We start from the raw sequence: 27,033 nt of genomic DNA, 5'->3' as shown, positions 1-27,033 counted from the left end.
TTGGACACTAGACACTCAGACACTAGACACCCGGACACTAGACACTCAGACACACAGACACTCGGACACTAGACACTCGGACACTCAGACACTAGACACTCAGACACTGGACACTCAGACACACAGACACTGGACACTCTGAAACTAGACACTTGGACACTAGACACTCAGACACTAGACACTCGGACACTAGACACTCGGACACTAGACACTCAGACACTAGACACTCAGACACACAGACACTGGACACTCTGAAACTAGACACTTGGACACTATACACTCGGACACTGGACACTCAGACACTAGACACTCGGACACTAGACACTCAGACACACAGACACTGGACACTCTGAAACTAGACACTTGGACACTAGACACTCAGACACTAGACACTCGGACACTAGACACTCAGACACTAGACACTCGGACACTCAGACACTGGACACTCAGACACACAGACACTAGACACTCGGACACTAGACACTCAGACACTAGACACTCGGACACTCAGACACTGGACACTCTGACACTAGACACTTGGACACTAGACACTCAGACACTAGACACTCAGACACTGGACACTCAGACACACAGACACTAGACACTCGGACACTAGACACTCAGACACTAGACACTCGGACACTCAGACACTGGACACTCAGACACTAGACACTTGGACACTAGACACTCGGACACTAGACACTCGGACACTAGACACTCGGACAATAGACACTCGGACACTAGACACTCGGACACTCTGACACTAGACACTTGGACACTAGACACTCGGACACTAGACACTCAGACACTGGACACTCAGACACACAGACACTAGACACTCGGACACTAGACACTCAGACGCTAGACACTCAGACACTCAGACACTGGACACTCTGACACTAGACACTTGGACACTAGACACTCAGACACTAGACACCCGGACACTAGACACTCAGACACACAGACACTCGGACACTAGACACTCGGACACTCAGACACTAGACACTCAGACACTGGACACTCAGACACACAGACACTGGACACTCTGAAACTAGACACTTGGACACTAGACACTCAGACACTAGACACTCGGACACTAGACACTCGGACACTAGACACTCAGACACTAGACACTCAGACACACAGACACTGGACACTCTGAAACTAGACACTTGGACACTATACACTCGGACACTGGACACTCAGACACTAGACACTCGGACACTAGACACTCAGACACACAGACACTGGACACTCTGAAACTAGACACTTGGACACTAGACACTCAGACACTAGACACCCGGACACTAGACACTCAGACACACAGACACTCGGACACTAGACACTCGGACACTCAGACACTAGACACTCAGACACTGGACACTCAGACACACAGACACTGGACACTCTGAAACTAGACACTTGGACACTAGACACTCAGACACTAGACACTCGGACACTAGACACTCGGACACTAGACACTCAGACACTAGACACTCAGACACACAGACACTGGACACTCTGAAACTAGACACTTGGACACTATACACTCGGACACTGGACACTCAGACACTAGACACTCGGACACTAGACACTCAGACACACAGACACTGGACACTCTGAAACTAGACACTTGGACACTAGACACTCAGACACTAGACACTCGGACACTAGACACTCAGACACTAGACACTCGGACACTCAGACACTGGACACTCAGACACACAGACACTAGACACTCGGACACTAGACACTCAGACACTAGACACTCGGACACTCAGACACTGGACACTCTGACACTAGACACTTGGACACTAGACACTCAGACACTAGACACTCAGACACTGGACACTCAGACACACAGACACTAGACACTCGGACACTAGACACTCAGACACTAGACACTCGGACACTCAGACACTGGACACTCAGACACTAGACACTTGGACACTAGACACTCGGACACTAGACACTCGGACACTAGACACTCGGACACTAGACACTCGGACACTAGACACTCGGACACTCTGACACTAGACACTTGGACACTAGACACTCGGACACTAGACACTCAGACACTGGACACTCAGACACACAGACACTAGACACTCGGACACTAGACACTCAGACACTAGACACTCAGACACTCAGACACTGGACACTCTGACACTAGACACTTGGACACTAGACACTCAGACACTAGACACCCGGACACTAGACACTAAGACACACAGACACTCGGACACTAGACACACAGAAAAAAAATGAAGCGACCTCATTTTGACGAATTTATCAAAAATTTTCTACGATAGCATCCAGGTAATAAATAAAAATCGGTAAAAAAACTTTTAAGTTAAACGGTTTTATTTTATGTGCACTGAAAACTACAAAATAAATAAATAGTTACTTACCTATCAACCTACGTAGGTGATCTCGGTCATTAATATCTCTGATGGTAGTGGTTGTCATAACATGAACCATGTCAGCGGCCGAAAGGCAGTTCATGAGAGAACACTAATACCAGGGTTTGCTTGGTAGGTAAACTAAGCAGCCCACACTATAACAAGTAGGTATTTTGACCTTCTAGTTCAGAAATATTTTAGTACTAGGCAGAATAGCTTTTAGGCATATTAGACTAAAATAAAAACGTGGGGCCCCTCTGAAATCATACCTATAGCAGAGCATATCTTATACTTTGGTAGATCATGAGCTCGGCGTTCGCTGGTGAAGCCGTAACGGCTGGTTATTGATGGTCAAAACCTCCAGTTACGATTATAGTAAGTCGATTCAGCGGACCCTGGACTCCGGAGCTATGAGGTTTCGGATGCGACCGGGATAAACCGCTAGGATGATGATGATGACGATTATAATAAGTCGATGCAATCCACACTTAGTATAATATAAAATAATACAGAAATAGTTAATGGGCCCCACGTTTTTATTTTAGTCTAATATGCCTAAAAGCTATTCTGCCTAGTACTAAAATATTTCTGAACTAGAAGGTCAAAATACCTACTTGTTATAGTGTGGGCTGCTTAGTTTACCTACCAAGCAAACCCTGGTATTAGTGTTCTCTCATGAACTGCCTTTCGGCCGCTGACATGGTTCATGTTATGACAACCACTACCATCAGAGATATTAATGACCGAGATCACCTACGTAGGTTGATAGGTAAGTAACTATTTATTTATTTTGTAGTTTTCAGTGCACATAAAATAAAACCGTTTAACTTAAAAGTTTTTTTACCGATTTTTATTTTCTTGTTTTTAGTATTTAGTGAAATTGTTTACCGAATATTCCTCATTCTATTTAATTCATTCAGTGCATCATTATTACATGGTTTCTTACCTGATAATTTAGTACAATCTAATTCCTCAATACATAGCCCTTCCAGAGACTTGACTCGACTTAGAGCCACGTATGCTTGTCCTTCCTCAAACCATTTTGAGGCCAAATATACTACTGCATAGTCGACGGTGCTGCCCTGCATTTTATGGACGGTGAATGCTCATGACAAAACTAAGGGCAACATCCTTTTCAGCCGTACCATAATTGAATTTTGCTGGAAACTGTATGGCTTTAGGGTAAATAACGTGCATGCCGTCTGTGCCAAAGTCAATTAAAACTGATGATATATCTGTTTAGTACATTTGGGTTCGACGGAACTGAGGCCAAAAAATTTCTGTAATGTGGCCTATAGCGTCATTTACCAATCCTTTTGTAACGTCAATGTTGGACCGCAACATTACTTTTGCACCTACAAATATTTCAAGTACTGATGGTAAGCCTCCAGTCTTATTTATATTTGTTGGTATTTTTTGTTTATTGTTACCATGTTGTTCCCACGATTAAGGGGCATTTTGACGGTCGACCCCCCCCCCCTGCAGTCCAGTAAAGGGGCAAGGCTTAATATACAACAAGATGCGCCCAATCTTGAGGGGGAAGCGCTTACGACATTACATTTTTATCCACCCTAATGCCATACAGTCCTCGGCACGTTTTAACCTATTACCTTAACTTGGGTGGTATAACTACCACTTACTAACGAGGTATCTAATTACCTATTTTTTTTTATCTGCCCCTCTAACGTCACACAATCTTAGACGCAACTGTTCTCGATACGACTAATCATGCCCCCACCTAATACGCCATTTTGTAACAGCGTCCATCTTGAATTTGATATTTTGACATAATGACAGTATTCTGCAGTGTAGTCATATTATTTGATACCCATATTGTGGTGGTTGTGGAAAAATATGTACCTAGTCCGCCATATTGGAACGGCTTCCATCTTGAATTTTAATTTTGACATAATCATCGTGTTTTACTAGTATAGCCCTTTCATTTGATACCCATATTGCGGGGGTTAAGGAAAAATATGTAATCCGCCATTTTGTATCGGCGGCCATCTTAGATTTATAATGTTATTGATTTTATTATATTGTATTGTCATCTAAATTAAATGTGTGTACCAAATTTCAGATCAATCTGACAACGGGAAGGTGCTTAAATTCTAATTTCTAATTTTGACCCAAATAAATAAATACCGTACAGGTCGAGCTAAATAAAACCGTTTAATAATAATTAATAAAAACCGTTTAAAAAATAATCACAACTAATTTAAAGCAATTGTGAATAGGCTATTCTCGGGTCCACAAGCTTCGTCTAAGACCACATCATCACCATCCATCTGGTGAGATGTGTGTCTAGTGTCTGAGTGTCTTGTGTCTGAGTGTCTAGTGTTTAGTGTCTGAGTGTCGAGTGTCCGAGTGTGTAGTGTCTGGGTGTCTGAGAGTCTAGTGTCTGAGTGTCTTGCATCCGAGTGTCTAGTGTCTGTATGTCTAGTGTCTGGGTGTCTGATTGTCTAGTGTCTGAGTGTCTAGTGTCTGAGTGTCTGAGTGTCTGAGTGTCTAGTGTCTGAGTGTCTAGTGTCTGAGTGTCTGAGAGTCTAGTGTCTGAGTGTCTTGTATCCGAGTGTCTAGTGTCTGAGTGTCCGAGTGTCTAGTGTCTGTGTGTCTGAGTGTCCAGTGTCTGAGTGTCTAGTGTCTGAGTGTCTAGTGTCCAAGTGTCTAGTGTCAGAGTGTCCAGTGTCTGAGTGTCCGAGTGTCTAGTGTCTGAGTGTCTAGTGTCCGAGTGTCTAGTGTCTGTGTGTCTGAGTGTCCAGTGTCTGAGTGTCCGAGTGTCTAGTGTCTGAGTGTCTAGTGTCCGAGTGTCGAGTGTCTGAGTGTCTAGTGTCTGAGTGTCTAGTGTCTGATTGTCTGAGTGTCTAGTGTCTGAGTGTCTAGTGTCTGAGTGTCTGAATGTCGAGTGTCGAGTGTCAAGTGTCGAGTGTCGAGTGTCTAGTGTCTGAGTGTCGAGTGTCGAGTGTCGAGTGTCTGAGTGTCTTGTATCCGAGTGTCTAGTGTCTAAGTGTCGAGTGTCGAGTGTCTAACGTCTGGGTGTCTGAGAGTCTAGTGTCTGAGTGTCTTGTATCCGAGTGTCTAGTGTCTAAGTGTCGAGTGTCGAGTGTCTAACGTCTGGGTGTCTGAGTGTCAAGTGTCTGAGAGTCTAGTGTCTGAGTGTCTTGTATCCGAGTGTCTAGTGTCTGAGTGTCTTGTGTCTAAGTGTCGAGTGTCGAGTGTCGAGTTTCGAGTGTCTAGTGTCTGAGTGTCTAGTGTCTGGGTGTCTGAGTGTCAAGTGTCTGAGAGTCTAGTGTCTGAGTGTCTTGTATCCGAGTGTCTAGTGTCTAAGTGTCGAGTGTCGAGTGTCGAGTGTCTAACGTCTGGGTGTCTGAGTGTCAAGTGTCTGAGAGTCTAGTGTCTGAGTGTCTTGTATCCGAGTGTCTAGTGTCTGAGTGTCTTGTGTCTAAGTGTCGAGTGTCGAGTATCGAGTGTCGAGTGTCAAGTGTCGAGTGTCGAGTTTCGAGTGTCTAGTGTCTGAGTGTCTAGTGTCTGGGTGTCTGAGTGTCAAGTGTCTGAGAGTCTAGTGTCTGAGTGTCTTGTATCCGAGTGTCGGAGTGTCTAGTGTCTAGTGTTTAGTATTTGAGTGTCGAGTGTCGAGTGTCGAGTGTCTAGTGTCTGAGTGTCGAGTGTCTGAGTGTCTAGTGTCTAGTGTTTAGTGTCTGAGTGTCGAGTGTCGAGTGTCGTCGAGTGTCGAGTATCTGAGTGTCTAGTGTCTGGTGTTTAGTGTCTGAGTGTCGAGTGTCTGAGTGTCTAGTGTCCGAGTGTCGAGTGTCTGAGTGTCTAGTGTCTGAGTGTCTAGTGTCTGATTGTCTGAGTGTCTAGTGTCTGAGTGTCTAGTGTCTGAGTGTCTGAATGTCGAGTGTCGAGTGTCAAGTGTCGAGTGTCGAGTGTCTAGTGTCTGAGTGTCTAGTGTCTGAGTGTCGAGTGTCGAGTGTCGAGTGTCTGAGTGTCTTGTATCCGAGTGTCTAGTGTCTAAGTGTCGAGTGTCGAGTGTCTAACGTCTGGGTGTCTGAGAGTCTAGTGTCTGAGTGTCTTGTATCCGAGTGTCTAGTGTCTAAGTGTCGAGTGTCGAGTGTCTAACGTCTGGGTGTCTGAGTGTCAAGTGTCTGAGAGTCTAGTGTCTGAGTGTCTTGTATCCGAGTGTCTAGTGTCTGAGTGTCTTGTGTCTAAGTGTCGAGTGTCGAGTGTCGAGTTTCGAGTGTCTAGTGTCTGAGTGTCTAGTGTCTGGGTGTCTGAGTGTCAAGTGTCTGAGAGTCTAGTGTCTGAGTGTCTTGTATCCGAGTGTCTAGTGTCTAAGTGTCGAGTGTCGAGTGTCGAGTGTCTAACGTCTGGGTGTCTGAGTGTCAAGTGTCTGAGAGTCTAGTGTCTGAGTGTCTTGTATCCGAGTGTCTAGTGTCTGAGTGTCTAGTGTCTGAGTGTCTTGTGTCTAAGTGTCGAGTGTCGAGTATCGAGTGTCGAGTGTCAAGTGTCGAGTGTCGAGTTTCGAGTGTCTAGTGTCTGAGTGTCTAGTGTCTGGGTGTCTGAGTGTCAAGTGTCTGAGAGTCTAGTGTCTGAGTGTCTTGTATCCGAGTGTCGGAGTGTCTAGTGTCTAGTGTTTAGTATTTGAGTGTCGAGTGTCGAGTGTCGAGTGTCGAGTGTCTAGTGTCTGAGTGTCGAGTGTCTGAGTGTCTAGTGTCTAGTGTTTAGTGTCTGAGTGTCGAGTGTCGAGTGTCGTCGAGTGTCGAGTATCTGAGTGTCTAGTGTCTGGTGTTTAGTGTCTGAGTGTCGAGTGTCTGAGTGTCTTGTATCCGAGTGTCCAGTGTCTGAGTGTCTAGTGTCTAGGTGTCTGAGTGTCTAGTGTCTAGGTGTCTGAGTGTCTAGTGTCTAGTGTTTAGTATCTGAGTGTCGAGTGTCGTGTGTCGAGTGTCTAGTGTCTGAGTGTCGAGTGTCTGAGTGTCTAGTGTCTAGTGTTTAGTGTCTGAGTGTCGAGTGTCGAGTGTCGAGTGTCTAGTGTCGAGTGTCTAGTGTCTAGTGTCTAGTGTCTGAGTGTCGAGTGTCTGAGTGTCTAGTGTCTGGTGTTTAGTGTCTGAGTGTTGAGTGTCGAGTGTCGAGTGTCTAGCGTCTGAGTGTCTAGTGTCCGAGTGTCTAGTGTCTGAGTGTCTTGTATCCGAGTGTCTAGTGTCTGTGTGTTTTGCTGTATTTTTGCTGTAGGGTCTGGGTGTCTGAGTGTCTAGTGTCTGAGGGTCTAGCGTCTGAGTGTCTAGTGTCCGAGTGTCTAGTGTCCGAGTGTCTAGTGTCCGAGTGTCTAGTGTCTGGGTGTCTCAGTGTAGTCCTATTATTTGATACCCATATTGTGGTGGTTGTGGAAAAATATGTACCTAGTCCGCCATATTGGAACGGCGTCCATCTTGAATTTTAAATTTTGACATAATCGTCGTATTTTACTAGTGTAGCCCTTTCATTTGATACCCATATTGCGGGGTTAAGGAAAAATATGTAATCCGCCATTTTGTATCGGCGGCCATCTTAGATTTATAATGTTATTGATTTTATTATATTGTATTGTCATCTAAATTAAATGTGTGTACCAAATTTCAGATCAATCTGACAACGGGAAGGTGCTTAAATTCTAATTTCTAATTTTGACCCAAATAAATAAATACCGTACAGGTCGAGCTAAATAAAACCGTTTAAAAAGGTCGACATTGACAGGGTATATTATTTCGTGTTTTATTCCTGGTGAATTAATCATGACGCGCCGTCTGATTTGACTTTACCCTTGTATATTATACGTTAACTGGTAAGTACTCTACTAGTATATACCAACAACGCAAACGGTGGTAGGTTACTATTCCATTAAAAGTGACTGATTTCATCGTCATCATCCTCACACAGTACTTACATTTTGTTCCACAAAAACGCTTTACCTATCACAAAATTTACATGCATTGAACGCAATAATACATAAAGCATATTGAATTAAACTAAATTAGTTCAGAAATGACAAATATAGAACGATATGATAACACGAGTATACTAAGTACTTATCTATTTATAAGAAAAAAAAAACCTTACACATTCGGAGAGTTCCGTAAAGTAAATCGTATTACGATTCATGTAAAGCAAGCTATTTAAACTCCGACGCAGTCTCGTGCAATACTTACCTATTGAACTATATATGTATAAACGCAAGACGAGACCGCCGAAACGATTCAATTAGATAGGCAATTATTATTTATATGTATGGATAGAATATTCCACAACAATACGCAAACGCCACAGAGATTGACGCCATCTATAAGTTGCTTACGCAATTAGTAGTCATCGGTAAATTAATTTATTAGCTTGAGCTGGCGAGCGACTAAGAAAGTAGCGGCATCTAGCGCACATATGAACAACTAAATATTAAGCCGAAGAATAAACCGACTTTGAGCTTTTCACTTATTTGTTCAAGATGATCTATCTGTACTAGTATAGTATTATATTATCTGTGGTAGAGTATTCCGTCACAGTCGTAGAATACTGACGGATCTGACAAATATTACATATATAGATCCGTCAGTATTCTACGACTATGACGATTTGTACATAATTTCTCAAATTTAGTTTGTCTAGCGCCTCCTAGTTTACTTCAGGAAAGTTGTAAAAAACAATTATTAACTGAGATAATATTGTATTTTTCCTTATTTCCGTTATATCACAACCTACTCTTAAATCTAATCTCAATATTTTTTTTATGCAACTTAGAATGACAAACAAGCTGACGGCCCACCTGATGGAAAGTGGTAACCGTCGCCTATAGACACGAGCAGTACCATGGACATAACAGAGTATACTGTTTCGCCCATGATACCCCCTATATAAGCGTTGCCATTCCTGAGGACTCACGTGTTATTCCTCTGTACCCAGTAAATTCACGCCATATCCCACCCTTCAAACCGAAACACAGCAATGCAAACACAACTGCTTCACGTTTGAAACACGAATGGACTTTTGTACAAAGTCTCCCTCTGGTTAATTATATTGATTTTAATCTAGAACCTGCCAGTGCTCTTAAAATACAACAATTGACAAAGATTTCATGTCTACGTGTAGACAAAACAATGTCGCACCGAATTTGGCAACATTTTTTGTATCAACCAATAACAAATTAACTGTTCATCGCTAAACATAGCCTCCCCAATAGGGGGGGGGGGGGTTCTAGTAGTTGCCACGCTTAGGCAAGGTGGCAACTGTAGTTAGGCTTCGGTGGTGTTTTAAGAGGGACGCTGTTGCTCATCACTTCACTATGAAGTTCCTTTATTCGCCTCTTACGACATCTATAGGAAAGGAAGGAGTGGCCCACTCCATTGGCATAACATAATCATGACCGAGTTGTTTTTTTTTTTATTTATTTATTTGGGAAAACTAACAGTGACAAAATATATAATAATACATAATATTAATCAAAGAAAACATTGAGTAAATTTGCCACCAAACGGTGTTGGTGGCAAATTTACCACAGTTTCAATTCAAATATAATACAAATAGCTGAAGCAAACAAGAACAGTTAAAAATTACGTGAATCTTTTAGAGATTAGCTTTTTAAAAGTGCTTGGGCGTTCATTAATGATATCAACATCATTAAGTAAAGCGTTAAAACCTAAATACGAACTTGTAATAGCAAATAGCTAGTTTCAAATGTATTTATGACAATATCTAGTTTGCAAATGTGGGTCAGCGCGATAACTCTCAGCAGACGCGACACCGGTGTCACGTGTTCGGCTTATCACGACACTTGGATGTAATATATGCCAAATTGTTATGTCATGATTGTTCTAAACCGGATCGCATGTGAATCACCACATCAGTCTACCATTGGCCATTGGGGGGAGGGGGATTGTTAGTAATGGAAACTAAGAGCTCTATTGCTAGCAATATACCCAAGTTCGACCTCCCCGTGGTCCCCCTGGAAACCATCGTGCTGAGTTCCAAGTGTGTTCATCGCGATGAGCTAACTGACCTGTCTTTTTTCATCCTCACCTATCATCCCTCACTGGTGCCCCGCCAACTTCTACCGATAGTGCAGGCGGGGTTACCATTCCATTATCATCCATTAAAAAAAACCATTGGCGATTTAATATAGACTAGTAATGCGGACTACCAGTCTCATTGCTAGCAATATACCCTGACAGGTCGACCTTCACATGGTCCCCCCTGGAAACCATCGTGCTGAATTACAGGTGTATTGATCACGATGGGCTAACTGACCTGCTCTTTCATTTTCACTTATTACCCCTCACTGGTGCCCCGCCGGTGTATACCGTTAGCGCAGGCGGGGGTTACCATTCCATTGTCATCCATTAAAAAAAATTGACGATTTAATATAGACTTGTCTCTTACAGACTATAAGAAATGAATTTAGGAGTCGATAATAGATGTGACAAAAAGTGGTAATCGTCGCTTATAAATATGAACAGCCCCACAGATAATATAGAATTTTCTGTGAGTCTTTAAAATACATGAGAGGGATAGATAGATAGATACTCTTTATTGTTTCCTCCAAAAGATTACAATAGTAAACTTATTATAAATATAAATAATTACAAGAAATAATCACAGTGAGAAAACAATAGGAGGCTTCATCGCTAAGAGCGATCTCTTCCAGGCAACCTTTGGATGGAGAGGAGTAATTATAAACAATTTGGTGGGAAGCACGATGAAAAATTTTGTTAGTTCTTAATGTGGGAGATGTGATACATATAATAGAATAAATATTATCCCTACTGACGTGTGGTCCCGGCATAGAATAGGCCACCCCTTCCTTTCCCGAAGGCGGGAGATGGGCAGCAGCATCCCTTTTAAAACTTCTCTAAAGTCTACCTGCAGTTGCCAATCCGCCTGCCAAGCGTGGTAACTACTGGCAAAACCCCCCAAGGGGAGGTTTATGTTCAGCAGTGGACAGTGATGACAAGGAAATAGGAAGATAATGAAGCTGTTTATATGTTTGAAGGTATGGGACGTCCACGCGAAACCAAATCTGGAGCACACGATATACACAATAGCATCAGTGGGTCACGTCAAGTGGAGGCCGCAGAGGAAGTGAGTTATTGAATTGAGACCTTATTTCTATTGTTCAGACAATTGCAAATTCTATGCGAGCTTAGACCGACGCGGAGATAGGACTGCGTTTTGATTATTCCCTGTTTTATTTTAATATTTAGAATATTTTATTGAAGAGAAACAAAAAAGAGAACAAGAAAACGTTCACATCACGAATTAAAGTATGACCGATCCAGGTTCGGCTTAAGGGGGTAAGGAGGGCCGTTCACTTCAAGGTTAGGATACCATTTGGTTGTCACTTAGACACCAGCATTTCTTTGTTCAATGTATTGTGTGGCGCAGATACCAGGTGGCGTCGTGTGCACTGGTGCTGGACTGCGCGGTCCACGTGTGGGACGTGCGGCGGCCGCACGTGCCGCTCGCCACTTTCGCCGAGCACCGCGACGTCACCACCGCCATTGCTTGGCTCGCCACGCCACATGCCTTCCTCTCCACCAGCAGGGTCGGTGCCCTCCGCAATCTTCTGCCCCTCTCGGAGTCCCTTCTATCTCTTATAAACCCCCTTTGCATCCTGCAAGCTTTCATCAGATTTGCATTACTTTAAAAAAAAATATATTTTAAATTTATACAATTTGAAATCGAATTTGACATTATTAATATAAAGTAAGGTGTATTGCTAGATTTTTACTATTTTATGTATGAAGAAATCATTAAAACATTTTTTTTTACATACAGACAAATTTTATTAATAATTTACAATGTTCAGATTCAATTTATTGTACTGTTACAAATTTATTGGAACTTGCACGAGGATAATCCGTGGTGGTAGGACTGCAGCCTGTACCGGCACCGGTTCACGGAGGCGGCGCACCCGGTGCTGTGGGCCAACCCGCAGGGCGTGTGCGTGTCGGCGCGCGGCGAGGTGGCGCACGCGACGCCCGAGCGGCCCCTGCCGCCCGCCCTGGCGCCGCCGCAGCAGCTGGCGCGCCCGCCCGCGCCGCCTCCGCCGCCCCCGCCCGGCCTCGGGTACGTACTCCCGCTCCGGACCAGCTTCCGGTCTACTCACCGGCATATAGAATAGCTTAGTCTAGGAACTTTAATATTAGCTCCTTACATGTGAAATTAGCGTTTTGTCGTACTGACCACTTTGATCTGAAATATCTCCTCTCTGGTTAAGAATTCCAAATTTATAAATCCATTTAGCTGGTACATTTGAGTTTTGAAAACAGTCATTCATTTGTTTTTTCCTAATTATTACTTTCCTTGGCGTCGCTTATTATCGCACAATGGAAAACATGACATATCGATATATTTGCGAGTACGAATTCCACCATGACACCAGTGCTGCAAAAACAGTTCGAAGGATTAATGATTTGTACGGTGCTGGTGTCGCAAAAGAAAGCACGGTACGATTTTGATTTCAACGTTTTCGCTCTGGAAATTTCGACCTTCTGAACCAATCCCGTGGACGGCCGGAGACCAAAATGGAAAATGGAGAATTAAATGCTATTGTGGACGCGGATCCATCACAAAGCACTTCAGAAATCGCTGCAGGCTTCGGGGTAAGTGATGAACTATATTAATCTACTTGAAGCAAATCGGGAAAGTAAAAAAACTTTAACGATGGGTACCTCATGAATTGAGTGAATCGAACTTGCAAACACGCGTCGACTATTATGTTATTTTGCTTAACCGACACAATAATGAAGGGATTTTAAATCGAAAAGTTGTGACTAAAAGTGGATACTGTACGATAACCAAAAGTGCTCGTCGCAATAGCTGAACCCTGGAGATTAAATCAAAATCCTGCCCCAAACGACAATTGACTTAGAAAAAGTTACTTGTGAGTGTTTGGTGGACTAGTGCCGGTGTCGTTTACTATAGCTTTCTAAAATCTAGCCAAACGATTACGGCAGATATGTATTGTCAGTAACTGGAAACCATGAAGGAAGAACTAGCTGCTGAATAATCGAGATTGGTCAATCGCTTTAGGTCACTGCTGCTTCACGACAACGCAAGACCACACATTGTACAACAAACAACCACTATGTTAGATGAGCTACAATTGGAATGTCGACATTTGATATGTCGACTTTCCGGACCTTACATTTACCGGATCCAACAAATGACTATTTTTTCCGGAATTAGGACAACTCTTTATAATGAAAAAAATTCAACTCCGATGCGGTAGTTCAAGCCGTCTTCAAAGAGTTTATTGATTCTTGGTCCTATGCTTTTTCTAGTAAAAGGATCAATGAACTGTTTATGAGATGGCAAAAGTGCATGGTGTGTGTCGTGCGCAGGCGCAAGCAGCCGACGGCGGGGTCGCTGGGCGCGGCGGCGCAGGCGGCGCTGGAGCGCGCGTTCCCGAGCGGCGCGGCGGCGGCGCTGGCGCGGCACGGCGCGCGCGGCGGCGGCGACGCGGCGCACGGCGCGCTGCTGCGCTGCGCGGCGCGCTACCGGCTGCGCGGCGCGCCGGCCGCCTGCGCCGCGCACAACGCCGCCGCCGCGCGCGCGCAGCGCCGCCCGCTCGCCGCGCTCGTGTGGGACGCGGCGCGCGCGCTGTGCGCCGCCCGCGCCGCCGCCGCGCGCGCGCCCGCGCCGCCCGCGCCGTCCGCGCCGTCCGCGCCGCCGCCGCCGCCGCACACGCCACACCCGCGCCCGCGCCCGCCCTCGCCGCCGCCCGCGCACCCGCCCTCCGACAGGTACTACGGCCGTCGCCTCCTCCCCCTGCAAATACACCGCTCACGTTCAGCGAAGTAATACGAGCTCGTGCCCCGCAGCACTGCGGACGAGGAGCCGCTGGAAGAGGTCGAGGAGTGGGCGGAGACGCAGTTCCACAACAGCGGCGTGCTGGGCATGCCCACCCTCAGCATCTACATACCGCCCGCCAAGTACGCTAAGCAGCTGCGCGACCACGATGGTGACGGTACTACTCGTATTGTTCTCTGCGGCTATATTTTTTTATCATATATGTTTACAATAGATCTCTCCCTTCCACTGCTTACAAACGACTCAAAAATACGACTGATTTTCCCGACTATGATATGCTGATAATCTGTACCAAATTATCAGCATCCTCTGCTACGAGGCATATTAAATATATACATTACTGGCGACCCGTCCCGGCTTTGCTGATACTAAATATACCTACCTACTACAGAATGTCCTTATAAACAACGTTTATAGCTTTTTTTGTCATTAGACAATACAAACATGATAAAGTGCTATAGGACGAAGCGCGGCCTTCGACGCGCTATTATATTATCCGGCACGCGCCGCCGGCCGGGCCGGTACCGCTGCACCGCTATGTCCCTACATTTTAAATTTGTAATATCTTCGGAAATATTAATTTAAATTACATTCTGTAAATGGTCATATTGATCTATGTTAAATGGACAATGTATTTAATTGGATAAAAATTAATACTGTATTGCTAGCTTCGTAAATAAACCATAATTTTCCCGTAAAATGTAAATGTAAAAAATGTGACATGAAATTCTGTCATTACTGTAACGTATATATGTTAATACTATATCCCTTTAAAGAGAATACAGACATTTAAATACCACCCTGTATATGTATATATTTTAACCAAACTCGTTCATGTATGTATGATAAGCGCACAAACACAATCTAGTTACGGTCGTGATGTATACCATATTATATTCAAAATTTTGAAAATTATAATTGCTTCGAAGTGTGTCCATTAATTCGACTAGTAAGGTGGACAATAACGTTATCGTGGTTGCGCGTGCGCAGAGAATGCGGGCTGGGTGTCGGCGGCGTCGGCGCACTACGTGGACGTGGAGGCGGCCGACTGGACGCTGCCCGAGGAGGCCTTCCCGCTGCGCAGCGCGCCGCCGCCGCCGGCGCCGCCGCCGCCGCCCGGGCCCGCGCTGCTGCACCCGCCGCACGACGACGACGGTCAGCGGACGATTTATATTATAATTTGCTATGTCAATATATATTAATTTTGCAATGATAAACATATTAAATGTTATCTTTTTTCAGTACATTAAACGAGATTCGAATTCTGCTATATAATATTAATGAGTCTTTATATTTGTCTCAAAGTATTCATAATTTTACAAAGTGCACGGTGTACAGGGGCCGGGGGAGGTGTGGGAGGTGTGGGAGGTGTGGGAGGTGTGGGCGCTATGAGTGTGGGCGTGGGGGCGGGAGGGGGCGTGGCCCCGTCCGTGTCCCCCGGCGGCTCGGGCTCGTCCCCCGGGGGCTCCAGCAGCTCCAACTCGACAGCGCCGCCCTATGACAAGGCCTATAGCCACCAATCTTCGGTTAACATGGTATGAATGTTGATTTATAACTTAAGTTAAGGTCACTGACATTGAAACGAATTTTTTTTTTTCTCTCTGGCAACACTGCCGATAACAGTCTTTGTCAGTTGGCTCTTATTTATTTATTGTTTTTAATTTATTACTTGTGAAATAACGATAATAGTGTATATAATCAGTGAGTTTTGGTCATAAGTAACGTCGATTGTTGTTGGTGTGTAAATCTGTGATTTCTTTGTGACAAAAATCTACGTTACAAAATTTGTGGGACCGCCAACTGTCAAAGTATTGGTAATTTACAATAGAAGTCTTGGATTTCTATTGACTCCTTTAATAATTAAATACAGTTATTACACTTCACTATTACTATATCCATTTACAAATAAACAATAATATTAAAGTCAAATATTCGATAGTGAAGATCGGTTGTTGTTGAGAGGAAAAAAAAAAAAAAACTACCCACTAACATAAAATATTATTGCAATAATTACAGCTCATAAAATTTATTTATTATCATATTGATAATATATTCCAAATAGCTGTACGAAACTAAACTTATGTATTTTATTAAATAACAATACAATATTAGTAATCCATAGCCATTGCTAGATATCATATGACAAATTAAGACATATTTACTGTAGTGGTAATATATAAGATTAATTATTTTTTTTGTAACAGTATTGGTATTTAAAGTTTTTACTAACAATATTTATTTATTTATTTATTATTAAATTATTTATTGTATTATTTTATTGAAGGGAAATAGCGCACTTTCAACACTGTATTTCTTCTATTGAATAATATTCATTGTTGTCTTGTTTCGTAGATATTTAACATAATAATTGAAAATGATGTCCCGCAGAGCATGTGATCTTGATGCTAAGCTCAAGGTGACACTCTTAGAGTTAAAAAAATCCAATGAATTAAATAAGGCCTTATTACAGGAACGAGATGAAAGTGAGATTGAAATTAAGTTGATGTCTGATAAATATGTGGCTCTGAAGAATGACCTAGTGAAGATCAGTTCAGACTTTGAAGTTCTACATATCGAAAAAGAAAAACTTCAAGAAATTGTAAATAAATATGATCTGTGCAGAGACACATATGAGTCAGCATTGCAGAAAATCACTCATCTAGAGCGGCACCTTGAGGAAGTTCAATCACAAAATAAATCTTTGTTGGATCACAGGCGGTTGAGTAGTTATAACGAGACCATGGATCTGTATACAGAAATGTTAAATACTACTAGTGATCAAACATCTGCTCTGCCCCTTATGACCATAGATTTGACAAATACACCAAGCTCCTATAGTCCTAATAAAGTACCTATTAATAGTAGTAAGAAGTTAAAAAAATATGTAAAATTAAATAAATTTATTCGAAAATCAGAAAATTTAGTGAAAAGTCATAAAAAGTGTTTAAAATCAATTATTACTAGGAAGCAAAAAATTGACTTATCAATAGAATTAAATAATTGTAAAGAAAAAATATATAACAAAGATTTAGAAATAGATGAATTATCACAAAAAATTAAACTATTAGAGAACTCGTTGTCCAATTTATCTTTGAAATACGAATCAGCTAAGAATGAAATACATGAATATTCTGATCAGTTGGATAATTTAATAAAATTAGGTAACTACAACATGGAGCGGTTTGTTTCTCTTGCGGATAGATGTCACTGTAATTCACCAGAGTCTGATAACTATATCCAACCGTCCCACCATAATCAGTTGAACATTGATATCTCATCCGTTACGGAGCCAGACGTTTCATGTTTACCCACACGAAACAGTACAAAAGTAAATAAATGCAGCACTGTACATGAAACCATCAGGAGAACAATTGTTTATTCAGATGAATTTGGCAAGGATTTAGGTAGTTTATTATCGAACTGCCTCTCGCAACAAGTAATAAATAATTGTTTTCCGGGATCAGGTATATATAAGATTATAAAAAATATAGTAAATGAAAAATATGATATTCACACGACCCTAGTAATAGCGTTAGGGAATTGTTTGCATATGCGTAAATCTGATATAGTTAATTTAATAAAATCATTATATAATATAGTGGAGCTTGGTATAGGTAAAATATTATTATGCGCATTTCCCTACTCTCAATCCCTGACTAATGAACAGAATAAGTTCATTTATAGTATAAATAATTTAATTTATTCGATGACATATCATTGTAATGATATATTTTATTTTGAAAGTAACAAATTTGTTACAAATTATTATATGACGGGAGGTAATTTTTATCTTCCTAAAAAACAAAAAAAGACTATTGCTAGTTTACTAGCGTATAACATTTATGATCCCATTATAAGTAGTATAACGGGTTTAATTAGTAATATTAGTAATTATACTAATAATGTGACATGTGTTAATTTAAACTAACATCTACGACATTGGTTAAGCCACAGGATATGGTCATTATTCATCAAAATATTCGTGGCTTCTCCAGCAAAGAATTAGAATTAAGTCTTTTCTTAGAATCTAACAATGTACGGGTGTTATGTCTGACAGAACATTGGCTTAAACAATATGAAATAATTTGTCCTTTTGAACATTATAATATAGCTAGTTTTTTGCTAGGAACAATGCCATTCATGGCGGGTCAATTATTATTTTAAAAAATGATGTAGAATATAAAAACCGTCAAGACATTGTAAATATTTCTATTGAGCAAACAATTGAACTATCTTGCGTAGAATTAGTTACTTGTATAATAATTTGCGTTTATCGTCCGCCATCGGCTTGTTTTGATTCTTTTGAACTGGCTATGGAGGAAGCATTGAGACGAGTCGCACGGAGGAATAAAACATTATTTGTATGTGGCGATTTTAATGTTGATTTATTATCGGAATGCTCAATAAGCTTAAGATTGATTAACTTATTTAAATCATTTAATTTGCACAATCTTTTTTTAGAACCCACTAGGGTCGCAGGAAATTCTGCCACTTGTATAGATAATGTTTTTTGTAATTGTGAAGTAAAGGTGAAAATGAATTTCGACTGTCTTGGATCTGATCATTACGGACAAAAAGTTATAATTGAAACTAAGGGATCCAAAGGGACTCAAACAATTACATGCAGACAAATAACACAAAAGAATTTGGCACGTTTTAAAAATAAAATTGAACATAAAATATCTAGTGTCATAGTACCTCAATATGACCCGGACATTGTATGTGAACATATTTTTAATTTAATTGAACATGAAGCTAGCAGTGAATTTAAAACAAAAACATTTTCAACTAGTGTAAAATCAAAGTTTTGTGACTGGGCCACGTTTGGTATTTATAAGTCTAGGGCTAATCTTTACGAACTTTACGAAAAACGAAGCTATATATCCGATCCCTTATTTCATGAACATGTAAAATCTTATTCGAAAATATTTAAAAAGGTTTGTCATACAGCTAAGTCTCTCTATTTAGGTAAAATAATAACTAAATCTAAAGATAAAATAAAAGCCACTTGGAAAGTAATAAATAGCGAAACTGGAAAAGTTAATTTTCAAAATAGCAAAATAGCTTTAAATATTAATAACAAATTGGTAAATTCCGACACAGAGGTCGCGCATACATTCGAATCTTATTTTACTAATATTCCATTAATTACGACACAGGCTCTAAAATCTTCCCCGTCTGCTGCTGAAACTTTACTAACAGACAATGTTAGCAAGTCATCAGCTGTATTTAACTTTAGACATACATCATCAGTAGAAATAATGAAAATATTCAAACAACTTAATAATAAAAAAACAGAGGATCTATGGGGTATATCTGTTAAAATACTGGATAGTATAATGGAAATTATTGCGCCCTCTCTTGCTTTTATTTTCAATAAATGTATAGATGAAGGTAAATTTCCTAACATAATGAAAATTAGTAAAATCATACCGCTTTTTAAATCTGGAGATAGGAGTGACCCAATAAATTATAGACCTATATCCATACTCCCAGCACTCAGTAAAATTTTTGAAAAAATAATCCTTATGCAACTTGTCAGTTATTTCAATTTAAATAATTTAATCCACAATAGTCAATTCGGTTTTTCCAAAGGTCGTTCAACTACAGACGCAGGTGCAGAGTTGCTTAGACACGTATTTGCTGCATGGGAAACTAAAATGGATGTGATAGGTGTTTTTTGTGACCTTTCTAAGGCTTTTGATTGCGTTGATCATAATACATTGCTAAAAAAACTTGCTTTTTATGGCGTAAAAGACAATGCTTTAAATTTAATAAAATCTTATCTATCTGATAGAATACAGAAAGTGAAGATTAGCAACGCTACGTCTGACGGGTCACTTGTGCAAATGGGTGTACCTCAAGGATCTATTCTCGGTCCATTTTTAGTCCTAGTTTACATTAATGATCTCCCATATGCCATGCAGGATAGATGCGGCATAGTATTGTTTGCAGACGATACTTCATTGATTTTTAAAGTTAATAGAATGACTAATAATTATGACGATGTAAATAGTGCTTTGCGGCGTCTCCTGCACTGGTTTACAACTAACAATCTTATGTTAAACGCTAAAAAAACAAAATGTGTTAATTTCTCTCTATCTAAAAGTTTTAATACTAATTGCAATATTAAATTAAATGACGAATCTCTCGAATTTATAGAATCTACTGTCTTTCTAGGAATCACACTAGATAATAAAACACAATGGGGTGCACAAATTCAAAGCCTTGCAGCGAAACTAAGTTCAGCAGCTTTTGCCGTGCGTAAAGTTAGACAGTACACTGATACTGATACTGCTAGATTAGTCTATTTTAGTTATTTTCATAGTTTACTCTCTTATGGAATATTACTATGGGGAAAAGCGGCAGATATTAAGAATATATTCATATTACAAAAACGTGCCGTTCGAGCGATCTACTGTATGAAGAGTCGTGACTCATTAAGAGAGAAATTCAAAGAGGCAAATATTCTCACCGTTGCTTCTCAATTTATATATTCAAATATTCTATATGTTCATAAAAATCTTGACTTATTTCCAAAAAACAGCAATATTCATAATATTAATACTAGATTTAAAGACAAACTTGCTGTCCCCAAGTATCGTTTAGAAAAAGTTAATAGGTCTTTTATGGGAATAGGTATAAAAATTTACAATAAGATACCAAAGGATATGTTGGAATTACCCTTAAATAAATTCAAAACATCTGTTAAATCATATTTACTGAGCAAAGCCTATTACTCACTAAACGATTACTTGAATGACGAGTGTGCATGGCAATAGTTGTTCATGCACTGAATTTTCATTTAATGTTAGACATAGACACCTATATAAATATACATTGTAAATAAACTGGCTTTAAAAAAAAAAAGTAATTCAATTGAGTTTCTTGCCAGTTCTTCTCAATTGGATCTATATACCGAACTGGACGGTAGGGTAAATATAAAATTATAATGTAAAAATTTGACGTTCATAAGCGGCTAAAATGTCCTACATGAATAAATGATTTTTGAATTTTGAATTTTGAATTTTGAATTTTGATAATTTTAAACTACTGTCTTTAAAGATATAACTTCATTCCTTCCGGGAATAAAGTTCAGGATATATTATTGTACCGGCCAGATGGAAGATATAGAGGTGAGCGAAGGCGGTGAAGTGGGCGGGCTGTGCATGCGGGGCGGCGGCGGCGGCGGCGCGGGGCCGGCGGGCGGCGGCGCGGGCGGCGGGCGGGCGGCGCGCGTGCCGCTGGACGTGGCGCCGCTGCTGGCGGCGGCGCTGCGCCACCACGCCGACCTGGGCGACGTGCAGACCGCCGCCGTCGTCATGATCGTGCTGCAGGAGTACAGGTGCCGCTGCCAGAGTTACTCGACACTCTCAATACATCGTCACGTTCCTAATTGTATATACCCTAAATCATCGACAATTACTTCATTATGACTGTTTATTCACCATTTTTCTATTCTATTCAGCCCACATAATAAAAACTTACAGTACCTAACAATTTAGTCCTTCACGCCGGATTTATTATGATAATACGAATTTATTTATAACGCGAAAATTTTTTAAATCAAATAAGGATGCTAATTGTTAGATACTACTAAATTAAATGCTAAACAAAAAATGAAAATGAGATAAATTGGCACAATAGAGTCATTATGGATTCAACTAATAGCATTAGTATAATTACCTTATAATTTAAACTAAATATAATTCTACTGCAGGAGTGACCTTTTCCCTTACATCGACGAGAGCCTCCAGGAACAGTGGTTGCTCGGGTACATCGAGCTGCTTCAGCGTCACAAAATGTGGAACGTCGCCACCGAGGTGAGTGGACATTAAATATTATATTTGTATTACATTACACTTTATATGTAGAATAATACATTTAGAAACAATATTTTCACCTTATCTATGTACCCATATTCGTGCAATATATTATTTGAATTTAAATACTTTAGACAGTGTATTCCCTCTAAGACTCAACCATCGAATAGATGAGTACTCAAAGCCGTAAAAATGTTTTAAAACAAATTCAACTATTGTCAACGATAGCGGGAAAATTTCAATTAAAATTTATTGTTTTTTTTAACCTTTTTTTTTAGTTAAATGTTTTTTATTAGTTAAAATATTTATTTTTTTCTATTTTAGTCCTTATAATTGTAAAAACTCTATGAATCGATAATTAGATTGCTCGATCGTTTTGAAATTGAAATGTTGTGGTGTGGTGACAAGTTGATGTATAAATGTTGATAGTCCATATGTTAGCTAGATTTTTGATTGGATAACATTAGATTTCTTCAATGCATCTCGTAAATCTGATACGATTTCTAGACAAATTGATCAGTTGCACGTGTATGATCTGTTCGGATGCGATTATCGTCTTTAGGTACAGTGTTGCCAAATTAGACCTCTTTTTTTTTAACTATATCTGGCTACTTTTAGTCACTCAAAAGAGGATGTTAGTTCTGCTTTTTTTGGGCAATTTTTTTTATTTATTTATTTACATTAATTATAACTTTTGGAATTATTTATTGTTTTTAATTTCGATGATACGGCAACATTAGTCTGAGCAGCGGTCTCGCTCTGTCGTTGTTGAACGTTGAATGCGGCGTGCGATGCAGGTGATCCGGTGCGCGTGGCTGAGCAGCGTGTGGTCGCTGTCGCAGCAGTCGACGAGCGTGGCGACGTGCTGCGGGGGCTGCGGCCGCCGCACGCGTCCTCGTGCGCCCTGCGACCGCTGCCCGCCGCGGCACTCGCCCGACCTGTGCGCCGTCTGCCACGAGGTACCACACCAGCGACGCACACTCGCCGAGATAGTTTTTAATTCATACGCTGTTTGAGTCTTAAACTATATAGATAGTGTCACCATTCAAATGCTATTCATGATATGTGGTACTTGGCAGGTGGTGCGCGGGCTGTACGCGTGGTGCCAGGGCTGCTCGCACGGCGGCCACCTGCAGCACATGAAGAGCTGGCTGGAGCAGCACCAGCTGTGCCCGGCCGGCTGCGGCCACCAGTGCCAGCTCGGCTGACCGCGGCAGCCGCGCCCGCTCGCAGCGCCCCTCGCCTGAACCGACCATCCGAGGTAAGAACTGCATATCGCCACTTCGGCGGAATAGACGCAGCTAAAGTATGCATTAAATATTACTGTAGTTACTGGAGTTCAACCAGACTTTTCTGCTGGACTATGCAACCATAGCTTGTAGTGGTGGAAGTCCAGTTGGACGTCTGCAGTTTCGAGGTTCAAAGATCAAATCCCAGCCTCGGAATTTTGAATTCATGGTTGGATTGAAAAATGATCGCCATTTTTATCGTGCTTCAAAAGGCATATACAGTCGCCATCCGGCAAGCCGTATCAGAGGCCTTCACGTGACTGTGTAACATCTTCTCACGAATAGTAGTAGGAACAGTACACCATCACATTTTGTATAGAATATGATATACATCAGGGGTGGCCGTTTTGACTAGACCCAAGATCTACTGTTTACTGACGAAACCCCGTGCGATCTACCAATTACATACTTCTTGAAATCACAAATGAAACAACATAGTTCACTACACAATTATGTAGTATTTATTTTATTTATTAAGAGAGAAAACATAAAACTGAAGGTTATTCTTAGTAACTACTTGTTTATATTAGTGTGAGCATTACGTCTGAGCATCTTCTGCTAGATTGGCAAAATTTTATATTTTTTACCTTGTCTAATTTACGTTTTTCCATTTTTTTTGTATATGTATTCTTTTATTTTATTTTTTTTGCATAGGTATGTATCTATTGTTATTTGTGTGCTGTAAATAATGCAAATAAATTATACATCAATCTGTTTTTTATAATTTTTACCCGACTTCAAAAAAGGAGGTGTTCTCAATTCGATTTTTTCGTTTGTTACCTCATAACTCCGTCAGTTATGGGACGTTCGAATATTACGATGCGATTTTTGAAGATATTTCGCCCTCCCTCTTTCCCATGTGACGTGTCGTACCATTTTTCTGTACCCCATAAAATTTCTTAATTTGAAAATGTAACAATTATACTAAAAATGTAAATATGTACTTATTGCAAAAAACTTGTATAAAATAAATATATATGTATGTATGATCATATACAAGGTGGAGGGGATAGGTTGGCTAAAACGAAAACAGCTGATTCAGATAAATATTCTGAATCAAATGGTATTTTATTTTCCCATCGGAAATGCTCCACAGGCATACTCTTTTCTATACCGTTCGCAAACAATATAATAATGTGTCATATAATAATCCAATGTACAGAATGTGCAAATTGTACAATGACATTGATTGTAAATCGTATATTGACATATTCTATCAGAAATTTTCATTGTATCGAAGCACTTTACATACATTGATAACCTAATAGTTTATAAGCATAGTTTGGTAGTTTTGTTTTTGATTCTTGTTTTGTATCTAGTTTTTATCATTAATTCTTTTTGTAGTAAAAATCAACCTATTCTGTTTCCCCTCTGTGAATGTTGTGTACAACTATAATTGGATTGCAAACTTATAATGCTACTGTTGTATTCTATTGTTAAAAGTTTTGTTTGTAATCTGTTGTTGTGCCACAAAAATAAAAATAAAATAAAATAAAAATATAATTAACGATTCTTAGTTTTACCGCCGCGCAATGTATTTGAAATTTTACGATCCCCACGACGCGCGATACCTACCGCGCGGATAATGGCGCTTCTTCGTAGGTAGTTTCGTACGCTCGTGGCGTTGACCTTACACAGCTGAGGATCTACAATGAAATGTTTTCCGAAATTTCGGAGCCAAATGAAACACAAATTTGATGTTAAAATTACATAATACACGCCGTTTGAAAATATAAAAAATGTTAAAATATTTTTCCTTTGGACTTTTATGATAGGATGTATGACGAACGAAATGTTAAACTCCATTTATTGATCCGATTTTGATATAAACAAAAACACAAAATTGAGTCTGAAATTTCGGAATTTCATTTCATGGTAGACTCGCTGATATCGTGCGTCGTGGTAGAATTTTCATACGAATATGACAATGTAGTATGTTGGTAGTTTATAATATTTCACTATTAAATATTATTATTTCTTTATATTATTACTTGATAGATTATTTAATGTTTTATTTCAGCCGTTACCTGTCCACTGCTGGACATAAGCCTTCCCCATAGGGGGAGTTTTGCCAGTAGTTGCCACGCTTGGCAGGCGGGTTGGCAACTGCAGTTAGGACTTTGAAGATCTTTTAAGAAGGACGCCGCTGCCCATCCCTCCATCATAAGCTCCCTTATTTTTCTTCATTTTTTGAAGGATAGTCATGTAATATCTATGCTTCATATTGTAAAGAGAAAACATTAGATTTTTTGTGTGTTTGTTTGTTTATGATTCATAAACTCAAAAACTGTAAAATCGGTTAATTGTAATTTTGTTTAAATAATATAGCCTACGTCACTCAATGAAAGTAGATTTTTTTTCACCTATACACACGTATAGGTGAAAATTTTTGATAAAAAAAGTTTTTATGTCAAAAATTGTTTAAGAAAATTAGAGATCCCATTTATCTACATGTACGAAACCTGGGCGGATCACTAGTATGTATATAAATAAGTTGTCCAAGCTTTAAATGCAAAATTTTATCAAATAACATTAGCTAACACAATAAGTGTAATGTTTTGACTGATTATTGTACATTTTTATGTTTTGTATAAAAAATATTTAATAATAAATTGATTTGTTACATACAATTGTTTCAGTGCTACCTTTTACACATCCTAGGTCGTTATATACTCGCATAAGATTTATATAAACTCCTTTGAATCGTAAAAAAAAATTGACATTCACCTTCCAGTGAACCAATAAATCAATATAGCTAAAAAATCATACGATGCATATAAACATACGATGCATATAATCATTCGATGCATATAATCATTCGATGCATATAATCATACGATGCATATAATCATTCGATGCATATAATCATTCGATGCATATAATCATTCGATGCATATAATCATACGATGCATATAATCATTCGATGCATATAATCATACGATGCATATAATCATTCGATGCATATAATCATACGATGCATATAATCATTCGATGCATATAATCATGCGATGCATATAATCATGCGATGCATATAATCATACGATGCATATAATCATACGATGCATATAATCATACGATGCATATAATCATACGATGCATATAATCATTCGATGCATATAATCATTCGATGCATATAATCATTCGATGCATATAATCATTAGTTGCATATAATCATTCGATGCATATAATCATTCGATGCATATAAACATACGATGCATATAATCACACGATGCATATAATCACACGATGCATATAATCACACGATGCATATAATCATTCTATGCATATAATCATTCGATGCATATAATCATTCGATGCATATAATCATTAGTTGCATATAATCATTCGATGCATATAATCATTCGATGCATATAATCATACGATGCATATAAACATACGATGCATATAAACATACGATGCATATAATCATACGATGCATATAATCATACGATGCATATAATCATACGATGCATATAATCATACGATGCATATAATCATACGATGCATATAATCATACGATGCATATAATCATACGATGCATATAATCATACGATGCATATAATCATACGATGCATATAATCATACGATGCATATAATCATACGATGCATATAATCATACGATGCATATAATCATACGATGCATATAATCATACGATGCATATAAACATACGATGCATATAAACATAA

The 27,033-nt window shown here is 39.9% G+C and overlaps 1 protein-coding gene across 1 annotated transcript in view; it reads left to right on the top strand.

Moving 5' to 3' along the window:
* The window catches only part of LOC113520729 (GATOR complex protein WDR24), a 31,369-nt gene extending 5,399 nt beyond the window's left edge, over nucleotides 1-25,970 (top strand). The window contains 13 exon segments of the mRNA XM_052897312.1: nucleotides 11,413-11,501; nucleotides 11,805-11,964; nucleotides 12,292-12,488; nucleotides 13,766-14,167; nucleotides 14,246-14,391; nucleotides 15,225-15,389; nucleotides 15,573-15,769; nucleotides 21,356-21,579; nucleotides 21,955-22,057; nucleotides 22,855-22,972; nucleotides 22,975-23,016; nucleotides 23,137-23,318; nucleotides 25,367-25,970. Of these exon segments, the coding sequence (XP_052753272.1) occupies nucleotides 11,413-11,501; nucleotides 11,805-11,964; nucleotides 12,292-12,488; nucleotides 13,766-14,167; nucleotides 14,246-14,391; nucleotides 15,225-15,389; nucleotides 15,573-15,769; nucleotides 21,356-21,579; nucleotides 21,955-22,057; nucleotides 22,855-22,972; nucleotides 22,975-23,016; nucleotides 23,137-23,318; nucleotides 25,367-25,393 (2,052 nt within the window). The 3' untranslated portion in view covers nucleotides 25,394-25,970.
* The last annotated feature ends 1,063 nt before the right edge of the window (nucleotides 25,971-27,033 follow it).

Source organism: Galleria mellonella, unplaced genomic scaffold, assembly GCF_026898425.1.
Source record: "Galleria mellonella isolate WM207_F2 unplaced genomic scaffold, CSIRO_AGI_GalMel_v1 utg36, whole genome shotgun sequence".
Classification (NCBI taxonomy): Eukaryota; Metazoa; Arthropoda; class Insecta; order Lepidoptera; family Pyralidae; genus Galleria; species Galleria mellonella.
Note: the sequence above shows the minus strand (reverse complement) of the source record. Positions and strands in the feature narration are given on the sequence as shown.